Source organism: Dromiciops gliroides, chromosome 3 (assembly GCF_019393635.1).
Source record: "Dromiciops gliroides isolate mDroGli1 chromosome 3, mDroGli1.pri, whole genome shotgun sequence".
In the NCBI taxonomy this organism is placed as follows: Eukaryota; Metazoa; Chordata; class Mammalia; order Microbiotheria; family Microbiotheriidae; genus Dromiciops; species Dromiciops gliroides.
The window spans coordinates 152,352,727-152,365,147 of record NC_057863.1 but is presented as its reverse complement, the minus strand read 5'-3'; the positions used below and the strand labels follow the sequence as shown (position 1 = coordinate 152,365,147).

The 12,421-nt window shown below is 38.7% G+C and overlaps 1 protein-coding gene across 2 annotated transcripts in view; it reads right to left on the bottom strand.

Annotated features, from left to right (window-relative positions):
* The window catches only part of GPC6 (glypican 6), a 1,316,661-nt gene that overhangs the window by 34,466 nt on the left and 1,269,774 nt on the right, over positions 1-12,421 (bottom strand). For both annotated transcript variants that reach the window (XM_043996632.1, XM_043996633.1), the window contains one exon: positions 5,576-5,712. In XM_043996632.1, the coding sequence (XP_043852567.1) occupies positions 5,576-5,712 (137 nt within the window). The remainder of the gene's footprint in view (positions 1-5,575; positions 5,713-12,421) is intronic.

Here is a 12,421-nt window from a genome sequence, read left to right as displayed (position 1 = left end):
GAAGACTTGAAGGGAGAGAAAGGGCTAAAGAGGACACGTGAAGCTTGATGAGGGCACATTTAAGGGGTGGGGGCAAGGAACAGTCCTTACTACTTTTTCTCAGTGACAGTGCAGTGAACAGGGTTTATAAGCTAACCCTGTTTATAGAGAGGAAGCAGAATAGGGTGGATAGAAACCTAGACTTGTAGTCAGGGAGACCTGGGTTTGGATTCCACCTCAGATGCATCCAAATTGTATGACAATGAACATGTTTCTTAAGCTCTTTGAGCTTCAGCTCCCTCATCTATAAAATGACTATAATAACAGCACCTACCTCACAAGACTGTTGTTAGGATCAAATCAGATAAAGAATGTATATAGTGCTTTGTAAACCTCAGCATGCTATATAAATGTTAGATATTACTCTTACCAGTGTGTTGTGTCTCTCTCTCTCTCTCTCTCTCTCTCTCTCTCTCTCTCTCTCTCTCTCTCTCTCTCTCTCCACCTGGTAGAGCACCTATTTTCTCTCTGGCCTCTTGCCTCCTTGTGTCATCGCCTAGCTACATGATTTCTGAAGAAACATGAGATACTCCCAAAACATAGGGCAGAGGGCCTTCTTCTTTTGGGGCAACCACACCTATATTTTTCTTGCCTATGCCTTAAGCATGCAAAGCTTGTGGGTATAGATTGTACCTATTGAAAAGAATGTATATTTGCACATTTTCTATTTACTAGAATCATCTAGCTGTGTACATTTTGTTTCTTCTCAGTAGATTGTAAGCTACTTGAGAGAAGAGGCTTTCTGTTTTTGTTTTTGCATGAATGAATAAATGAATGAAAAAGCATTTAATAAGTATTTACTACTATAAGTTAGGCACTAGGCTGGAAATGCTGAAGCTATTCCTGTCTCCAACCCTTTTACACAGGCTGTCCCCTCATGTCTGCAATGCTGTGCCTCCTTTCCCCTGGCTTCCTTCAAGACTTCGCTCAAATCCCCCCTTATGTAAGAGACCTTTTTTCTTTTTTTTTTTAAGTTAATTTTTAAATTTTTTTTTCAGTTAAGAAGGATTTATTTTTTCTTTTTCACTCTGACTCCTCAATTCAGGAAAAAAGGAAAGAAAAACAAAATTCTTGTAACAAATATTCACAGTTATTTCAAGAAACTTCCACATTGGCTATGTCCAAAAAAAATGTAGGTCTTATTCTGCACTTTGAATCTATCACCTTGTCTCTCAGAAGCTGGGCGGCATGCTTCATTATTGGTTCTCTGCACAAATCATGGCTGGTCATTCTATTGGTCAGAGTTACCAAGTCTTTCAAAATTGTTTGTCTTTACAAGTCTTCTTGTTTTGGTAGAAATTGTTCTCTTGTGACCTGCACACTTTGTTCTTCATCAGTTCATGTAAGCAAGCTTAATCCAGTTTTCTTTGAAACTGTCCTTTTCATTTCTTATCACACCATAGTATTCTATAACATTCATATACTATAATTTGTTCAGCCATGCCCCAATAGAGGAGCACCATTTTACTTTCCTGTTCTTTGCTACTATAGGAAGAGCTAGGGGCAACTAGGTGGCACAGTGGATAAAGCACCAGCCCTGGATTCAGGAGGACCCGAGTTCTAATCTGTTCTCAGACACTTGACACTTACTAGCTGTGTGACCCTGGGCAAGTCACTAAACCTTCATTGCCTAGCAAAAAAAAAAAAGAGCTAGTATAAGATATGCTATACTATATATATATATGCAATTATATGTGACTATACGTACATAGATTACTTAAACATTATATACATATGTATGTATTTATGTATATTAAAAAGTTCTTTTCATACTGTATTTTATTCTGCCCTGGGGCACTGTGCTCCTTTTTAGTGAGGGTTTACCATGTCTAGCTACCCCTAGACTCACAAGGAAGATATCTGGGCCAGCTTTATGTTTTACTACCTTGAACCTCTTTCTAGCTATGGAGAACTCTATTTTCCATCCTAGGACTTTTGTGATCCTTATTGCTGAGAGTTCACTGTATCTAAGTACCCTCAGGCCTACCACAATGTACTCCTACTATCTACATGTACTCTGGCCAGCCCCTTACCTTGAAACTGGTATGACCCACTTCAGCCACTTTCCACCTCTTTTGTGGGAACAGTAATCAAATTGACAACAATATTCCTGAGTTAGCTCTTAATGAGAATATTACAATATTCTCTTGTTGTCTTCATCTCAAAATCTCTTGACATCATCTCCTACTAGCTCTTAGTAGCAGCATCACTGGGTTGCAAGGTGAAAGCAGTTTGGTAGTTTTTCTTACAGAATTATAGCTTATTTTCCAGATCATTTGTCCCAATTCATAGCTCCAACAAGAGTATAGTTGTATACTTTAATTCCTCCCTCACATTTACCATCTCCACATTTTATTCTCTTTGGCAATTTGATAGATCATTTTAATTTGCATGTCTTATTGTGACTAATGGGTTAGAGTAGTTTTCAAATAGGTATTGATATTTTGTCCTTTGGTATAGATATGTGCAAATAAGATTGTTCTGTTATCCGTGGTACTTTTTTTTTTTTTAGCGAGGCAATTGGGGTTAAGTGACTTGCCCAGGGTCACACAGTTAGTAAGTGTTAAGTGTCTGAGGCCGGATTTGAACTCAGGTACTCCCGACTCCAGGGCCAGTGCTCTATCCACTGCACCATCTAGCTGCCCCATCCGTGATACTTTCAATGTAGTTTTCTTGTTTTGTTGTCTTGACATTGTCTATTTCCATTGTAGGGTTGTCCAAAATTAGTTACTATCCTTCCTGCTTTTGGGGGATTTAGCTGAACTATAACAAATTCTACTACAAACCTACATTTTAATTTTGAATGAATCCTTGTATTTTAAGAATGTTTCTTGTATGCAACAAATTCTTGTACATTTTTTTAAATAATCCATTCTGTCACTCACTTTCATTCTGTAGATAGGTTTATTCTATTCCCATTATGATTATTAACTTTGACTTTTCTGTCCATCAAACCATGCTACTTTTTTTTTTTTCAGAAAAACAATCTGCACCAGGCACCTGAAGTTTCTTTTGCTTGGAATAATTGTATTCTATTATTCTTTCTTCCCTTTCCCCTCAAAACCTAGATTGAAATCACTGGTTCATGTTCTTTCTTTCCCCACATTTTTTTGGCATATAACTCCCTTCCTAATTCGGCATTATTATCCTCACTTTATAGGTGAAAATACTGGGGTTTTAGCTTCTTAGGTCACAGGGCTAGCTAGCTGTTTGAAGTTGGATTTGCATTTAGGTCTTCTGTATTACAAGTTCATAGCCTGTCCATCATGTCATTTGTCTCCCAATAATTACATCTAACATAATTTATGTAATTGATGTGGGCATATATGATTGTATGGTATATGCATGTATGTTTATAGAAATAGGTATTTATACAGATATATATATAATTATAAATACCTATATGGGTTTCTATAGTAATATATGTATATATATATATATATGTATAATATAGTAGAAGCATGTTGGTAAATGTTTAACAACTGGCTCTCTGAAAACATACAACCTGGGGCAGTTAGGTGGCACAGTGGATAGAGCACTGCCCCTGGATTCAGGAGGACCCGAGTTCAAATCTGACCTCCGACCCTTGACACTTACTACTTGTGTGACCCTGGGCAAATCACTTAACTCCAATTGCCTCATCAAAAAAACCAAACAAAACCCAACCCACATACAACCCACTTAAGTTTAATCTGCATTATTAACATTTCCCCTATCACCTTCTATGGCTAGACAATTAACAAAACAACTCAAGTACTGATTTGTAGTGTTTTTAGTTTCTTGAGGCAATGCACACATGGAAAATTTAATAATCAGCTCTCAATAGCTGGTATGAGCTGGCTCCAGCATATACCCTGTTATACATACTTTAGATAAAAGTGTCTCTAATAAATATGCCTCTTAAATGGATATGTTAACTTAAATAAAATATCTACCAGGTTTCCTGTTTTTCTACCATTTTATTTTTTATTTTCCCTTTGAGTCTTCCTATTTCATTTGTCAGATGCAGTACAGTTTTTGAAACAGTTTGGTATTTTCCTCATATAAGAACTTGCACATGTTCTAAAACCCAGGAATACAGTGCACAACATATCCCTAAGTTTACCAAAGGCTGCTAGGTAAACACAGATGGGCAACTGTAGCAGCCGGAGAAATTAACATCTTTATTCATTAAGCCATCTGGAAACCCAGTTGCACTTTCTTTCTGAACAGTCATTAAGAAAAGACACCTTAGAAGCTGTTAATGCATTGTCAGATTTGCTGACCTCATTCTCCAAAGGTCTCCTTGATAACAGGTAGGTAGTTAGGTAAACAATTATAGGGTGCTTCAGGGAGATGTGCCAATAACATTTGGTATTGTCTACCCTACGACACTAAGACAAGGCTTCAATATTTAGGGAACCTGAGAAGATCCCAGTTGCCTCCACAGTTGTCTGGTTTTCACTTTACTAAGCTCTTCTTGATACTGTTTACAAGATCATTAACACCAAAGGCTTGAAAACGCAACTCAGCAACACAAGAAAAAAGTCTTAATGAGGCTCTGAGTCTCCCCCTCCCCCAAACACTTCCCCTCCCTAACTAATCTCTTGCAGCTGTTTTTGAAGTCAACTTTGGGCCTCTTTTTCTCAACTCCATTGGACCACATCTGCTCCATACACCTGCAGCTTAGCCCATCAAAGTCTCAGAACAGCCTCCCCTCCTAGCTTCTCCACCTGCTGACAAATCCCAACCCCCCCCCCCCAACTCCTACTCACTCCATCCTACCAGCTTGCTCAAACCACCTGCAGCCCTACCTGTCAAGCGACCAGCCTAGGTATCCCTTCCTGTGTCTTGCCCTACTTGCCACTTCCTACGCTCCTGTACCAATCAGTTGTTCCACTCAATGGAGAGCAATCCAAATCCATTTCAACAGCTGAAATGAGCAGACCCTTGTCAAACAGTGGCTGTGGCACTAAGAATGTCACAGAGTAGACCAAAATCAAAGCCTGCTCTCAGGTGACTCAGATAGGCCTTCACAGGGAACAGTGGCTGTCAGAACACCGTGCCGGTGATGTCCCCTGTTCATTGACATTACACCCCCAATGAACAATTCAGTTATCTTGCAAAGGGAAAAAAATTAAAGTTGAATTTTCATTTTCTCCTCCACTTGAGGATAAAAATATGGCATGCAAATTTAACCAGGAATAAAAATAGTTTCCCCTATTGAAGAGTCATTAAGAGGACATGAAGGGGCTTCTCTGAGATCTCAGAATGTCTGTAATCTGTCATCTGTCATCGTGCCCATTCTCATTTTGAGATTTTTAACATTCAGAACAAGGATTCCAAGTTTAATGGCACCTTGAGACTAAGTGCTCTCAGGTCCCCCATCAACCCTGTCAATGCTAACAGCTGCCACTGAGTGACAACTTGTTCCTCCGCCCTCTCTTTCCTTTTCTGAAATGGCCCTGTAAACAAGTCTCAAAAGCAGTGCCAGGTAAGCATTCCGAGGCAAGATGGGCAATTCCCATGTCGGTGTTAATGGCGAAGCAGTCCTCACCTGGATTTGCTGTGCCCATTCCAACATTCCTCTTCATTTGACGTCCCAGCTGTCACTCTCTCATCCTTGCAGATGGTGTAGGGTAAAGCAGACCAGAACTTTTTGGACAACTTCAGCTTCTCTTTTATGTCTGTAACCTGATCAAGAGACCGAGAAAAGGGGATTCAGTAAAAAGGGTCTTGTCATAAATGCCTTTTCAGACTCTACATTGGATCGCAAAGCGGGTGAAGGTTAAAAGACTCTAGGGGTATGACAAGTGACAGGCATTGTGCTTTTAGTTCTAATTATAGTGACAAGGACCTCTTGCCTAAGATGCTTAATCTTCCTCTAGCTTTTAACAGAGAGTTCTCAGGTACTGTAATTGGTTTGTTGTATTTGTTAGGTTTCAACATTCTTTGCATTAAATGGTTATAAAGTAAGTAAATTGATTTTGGTTCTTTCCTCCTCTGGGATTCACCTTTCTCAAACACCCAGATCTATTCCTTAGAATTCACTTTCCTCGCAGTCTGGTAAATGCAGCTAGACAGTGTGACCTGAGATAAGATGCCAGCTCCAATGGTCTACTTATTTCTGCAAGAAATAAATATGGTAACTAATTCAGCTGCTGGCAGTCTCCCTTGCTCCTGAGTAGTTGATAGAATGGTGCAGCACAGACTTGCACTGGGATCAGTGAAACAAATCCAGTCTAGGATTCCAAGTACTGGAATGAGAAAAGAAATTGCAATGAAGTTCATGACCCATTTGGAGTCCTAGAAAGGACAGGCTTAGCACAGACATCTCTAGGGACAACTTTCACCCAAACAAAAGGCCCTTCTGGCCAGGAGGAAAAAAAAGTAAAAACCTTTTGGCTCAATGATGTGGAAGCCCTGGCTTGATGAATACATTGGCTAATGAAGCAGCAGGTTTTGTTTTACATTTAGTCTATAAGAACCCCTGGAAAAATCCATGAAAGGTGATGAAATGCACAATATGAGGAGAAACTACTGCTAATTACAGGCATTCCATGTGAGATTGATATGGCCTTTGGGAAACAGATGCATATCTCTGTTCATTGTGGATAGGGCGGGTTTCTAGGGAACTTTATGAATTACCTTTGAGGAAGGACAATGAGATTTAATATATAATACTGGAAAATCACTTCCCATTGTTGTGGTCTTAACACATCCTTCCCTATAGTTCTGGGACAAAGACCCCCTTGGAGTCTTTTCTTAACTTTGATTTTAAAAATTCTAGGATCATAGATCCAAACCTGGAAGGCACCTTAGGAGCTATTTAGTCCAACCTCTTCATTTTACATATGAAGAAACTGAGGATTAAGATGGTTAGGTGAATTTCCCAAGGTCACCTGGGCATGAGGGATAAGATTTGGACAAAAGTACTTCTGTTCCATGTGTCCTTTTGAACAATGTACTACATGGAATGCTTCTTAAACTCAAGGGTGCCTATCCATAGTTACTGAAAGAAACATCCATGATATAATAGAAGAAAATTCCACATATACTTTTTTTTTGGCCAAACCTGTGATTTTATTGGTGTAGGGACCTCTGATAAGGAAACTCCCTCCCCCAATGCAGGCCGACAACTGTTCTGCATTGCATATTTTGCAGCTCTCTATCCTCTATTACTCTCACATTCCTCTTCTTATGTATACTCTTGAAAAGCTATACAAATACCATCTTCTTAAGGGTATGGAAAAAGCACAGGCATAATGATATTACAGCGATGAACTTTAAAGGAGAAAATAGATGTCACCCTGAAACTAGAGAATACCCAGTTCCCAATGATTTTCAATGATTCCCCCCCATAACATACGTACAATTGACAAATACCCTTCCTTTACACCTTTACAGTAGCTAGATAAGAGAGTTCTATTGTTGAAATCAGCTCTCTTTGACAACTCCTTCACTACAGTCTTAACCCTTCCTATTGGTTAATATTCAACACTGGACTAAAGTACAATTCTTCTAAAAAAGGGAGCTTTACTCAAAATACAGTTTTACCTGTTTTCAACTCCTACACCCTTCTCAGCCTCTAAAAGGGAAGGTGACCTCATAGAGTACTTTCAGGAGGCAGTCAGATGTTACCTGTAAATACCATGGGGATGCTAGGAGCTGGGTAATTAGTTACACTACCAGAGGAGGTAAACTCTAAACAAATGCACCTTGAGTTTGAAAAGAAACCACAATCTTTGGGCCCATAATATCAGTTAGGACCCATGCTGCTTCATGGTAACATATGATATGAATAAAACTTTTTTTCTCCTGATTTGTTTTCTTGTGCTTATTTTCACCCATGCACCAAAGAATAAAACTGAATTGCAGTGCCACTTCTTTAATCATGTCAAAGGTCTATGATTTCATTTATTTGTGCCCTCTCCCCACCAATGAAGATTCGTGACCCTGCTCAAGCTTACTAGATTTTCTCTTGGGTCTGCTGTGTGAGACAAAATCATCAGATTTCAGTCAACCTATTGCTTATCCTGTTGATCCAGGACCATGAACGTCTATTTTCCCAATGTTTGCGAAATATTAGCAGGTCATGGTGAGCTGAGGGCAAGGTTATAGGTTTGTGACATTAATGGACTGGTTAACCTCCCTCTATTCCCTGATCAAAGGCTATATCCTTAACACCAGGAGCTGTGTGATCCTCCCAATACTCTGTTATTAAAGGGATTGGGTGACAGAGTCTAGTGATATATTTCTGCAGATCTCTCCTCTATCACTACTCTTGGGAAAATAAATCATAGTTGACTACTGATGGTAGGTGGGTAGTAGCATCTTGTATATGAAGGATAGCACTTTAGGAAAGGGAAGGAGGAAGGTAACACAACATTTCTTAGGAGCCTACTATGTGCCCTGGGACTGTGCTAAGTGCTTTAATAACAGAGCATAGTATACCAGTATTTTAACAGTATATTATTTTCTCCCTGTTACCTTAGTCATGATTGTATTCTGCATGGAAACAATGGGAAAATATATTGCCAGATTGTAATGACAGCGCAGATGGCAGTAAAAAATGGAAGGAGATTAAGAATTGGAGATAACATTTCTTTGACTCAGATGTTTGTCAGAAAGACTTTACCTTAGCTTTTAGTGTCTAGGGAATGGTTTAATCTCAACACCTGTTATATACTTTCGCAGTTTCTTCCTTTCTAGACAACATATACAACTCTAGTTTAATTATACACCCATGACCTTGTTTTTTCAAAAAGCCAAGCAGGAAGAGGAAACTCAATTGTGTGGACTCATAAACCAACCTTTATTGTTATTTGCCTTTCACTATGAAATATGATGAAAAGAACATGTGACCCTCAAATCATTAAAAATCCAGGCTTGAGGGAAAAACTATCAGGGAATCAAATTTGATTCCATCTTTTTTCTGCTCCAGGATTTTCCCCAAGATTCATTGTGATCTAATTTTGAGATAGATGCATGATAGGGAAATACATTTTTTAATGGGGACTAGTTTGTATGATCATTCATTGAGCATTTCTGATGTATTTCCTCACATGAAAGAAGTTGGGGACTCAGATGAAGTGTAATGGGAGTACCGTGGAGATTTTGGAGCATGTGTAGACATGTTACTGCTTTAGGGCTGCTAAGTTCATGCTTTGAATTGGCTATGGCTGCAGAGCTAGATCTGGGGGAGGAAGCATTAAAAAGGTATTAATCTCCAGTGGCCTCTTTCTCTTAGTTTGAGTTCTTCTCTTTGGTGACTTTGTCCTACTACATGACATTTAAGGGAGAGAAAAGGCGATAAGGGCAGAGACCTGGGAGGTTATCTCTTCATCTGAGACTGACAAATGATCCTGTGAATACAGGTCTCAGTTCTTCATGTGTCTCAGTGTCTGCTCTTTTGTTTTAGGTGAAGAAAGTTGGAGTCTACAACCTATAGATTTTGAAGGTCAGGAGAACAAGTCTTCCAGGATTCTGGGAATCTGAGAGTCTGGAAATTGATTACTCATTAGGTTTTCTAACCAGCTCAGAATCAATGCCCCAAGGAGCAAGGAATGACTCAGGCTAGTGGTAACAGAGAACTTTCCCAGCAATGATGCCACATTTAGATGTGAACTTGGTGGGACTAATAATGCTCTGCAGAAAATGTGTTAAGTTTGAGCCCACTCTGCCCAGAGATGGAGGTGATATGGGTGTTGAGGAGAAATGTCTGTACTTCTTTTCTTAATGTAGCTTACTTTATAAATGCTAATTGATATTAAGTGGTAAAAGAGAACTGAGATACTAGTCTTTAGTGGATAAGAGGGGTGGGAGACTGGGGAACATACCCAGAATGGATGCAAAAATAGACAAAATGGATACCTAAAATCCCCAAATAAAACTCTCATAGCATATTCATTGGGTACATATTTGTTATGATAGTTTTATTTTTGTTTTCCATTTTTTCCAGTGGGAGGAAGCAGAAAAAACACATGATTATTAATTAAAAAATAATAAAGATTTTAAAAGGAAAAAATGAAAGGTGATATATTAAAAAAATAAGACAAATTCTACCTAATGCTTTCCACATATTTGCCCTTATTTACTCTTTGCCCTTACCTGTCCTTTTTACAGAGGCATAGTGGGATAAAAGGGAAAGCAGTCACTTTCATCTTCCCCTCTGATGGCTAAGAGGAGTGACCCACTCCTTTAGAAACAGGAAACTCAAAGGGGAGCATTCTTTTTTGATTATTGTGGATTTGTAAATCCATGTTGGAGTTGCCAGAGAAATCTGGCTGTAAGTTAGTCAACCACAAATTTAACTGAGATGATAATGCATGAGAGGGAGAGAGAGAAAAAAAAAATCAGGGATCAGGCTGAATAAGACATGAATCAGTTAAAAAAGAAGGAACCCTGCTGGTGGTTAAACAAATGATCAGTAGGCTTTCCTTATATCCCTGAAAGCCTAGTACAGAGCTTAAAAAAAAATCCATATCTTCAGGAAACGGGTGTACATGTTAGCTGTTTAAAAGGGAAAGCTGTGTTTTTGAGACAGAACAAGCTATTAGGGAGGCTGTAACCACTTCACCAGGTAACTTTATCCCAGTCTCTTCATGTGGGTGGAGCTCAGCTTGCTTCCTAAAACTGTTTTCTTTCTCCCTCTAATGCTGTCCATAGGTAGACTCAAAGTAGGTCAGAAGCTGGTGTTTTCATTGGAACTATTGAGAAAAACTACTGTTTCCGTTCTTCCATAGTTCAACTGTCCTGCTTTACTTGTGGTAAGAGATATGTTTATAACCCATCACTTCCTATGTCAAGACACCATTAGGATCCTTTTTATTGTTTTTTGGTCAGTTCTAACTTTTCTCTTGAAGTTTTTGGATTTTTTTTTGTCTCTTCCCCCCTCCCTTTCCCCCTCCACCATCTCTCTGTGCCTTTCTTTCTTGTTTCCTCTCCCAGTGGAAAGAGGGTATGCCTTGGAGTTACAGTGACCTAGATTCATGTCTCACTTTTGACATCTACTTAATGTCTCAGTGCTCTGGACCACTTTGAAAAACTCTAAATGGCAGAATCAGTTGCCAATTTCCAGGGGGGGAGAGAGTGTTTCCTCATTGGGAGAGCTCTCTACATTGAAGAAATCACAGGTTTAGACAAAAATGATGCAAGGATGTGTGTGTGTGTGTGTGTGTGTGTGTGTGTGTGTGTGTGTGTGTACACTTGTAGATGTCTGATTTTTTTTGGACTTTTTCATTCCTTGATCAAGAAATATATTTTTTCAAAATCATTTTTGCTGTTCTCCCTTGTGCTCATTTGCACACTGGTCACAAGTAAGCAAAGTATAACCTGACTTCATTTGGAGATTATTGTCTAAGTTCATCAAACTTCTTTATATTGGATGATGGTTGATTGTCAAGGTACATTCACAGTGGGATGATTATATTCATCATGAAAACTGTAAAACAAAATGACTAATTGTTTTATGAAATATTGTTTTTAGGTCTTTTTGACTACACAGTGGAATCAGTACTTCCATCTCCTTTATTTGCCTTTCTCTGGTGAAGTCATCGCATTTCACTTATCCTTCCTAATATAACTGTAGCTTCCTTATGTCTTCTGCTATCATTCATTCATTAGCATTTAGAAGACCAAGATAAAATTCTGCTCCTCTGGTAGTGTATCCACAGGGAAGCTAGGTGGTATAGTGGATAGAACATTGGAAAGACACCTTCTTGAGTTCAAATTTAGCTTCAGGTACTTACAAATTATGTGACCCAGAGCAAGTCACTTAGCCCTCTTTGCCTCAGTTTCCTCATCTGTAAAATAAGCTGGAGGAGAAAATGGCAAACTATTCCAATATCTTTGCCAAGAAAACCCCAAATGGGATCACAAAGAGTTGGACACAACTGAAACAACAGAACAATATCAACATCCACTAATGTTGAGCATTACACAGAGATCATCCATTGAGAAAAGCAACAATTAAACTGTTAGTAGAAGACTTGAAAACTGTATTGTCCTTATGGCTTTCTTCATATTTTCTCCCATTGCCACTGCAGAAACAGAAAGGGACTGTTCAGGATTGAGGGTCATACTGTATTTTCACCCATATCATGGTCAGATCATGAAATGGACAGAAGAAACAGAACTGGTGTTACTTCATTGCATTAGGGTCGACTTCCAATAATTAAAACTGGCTTATGTCATTTGTGGGCATTAGTTAATTTTCATAAATGTTAATAACTTATATTTGTATTATAGGAATTTGAGACCAATTAAGAGCTTGTGGAACCTTTAGAATAATTATTTTCTGCTATGGATTTGTCTTCAGACAAAAGGTAACAATACCTGATTTGTCCAGAGTTCACAATTATGGGACTCTAAACCATTTATATAAAAGAGACTCAAATCTAGT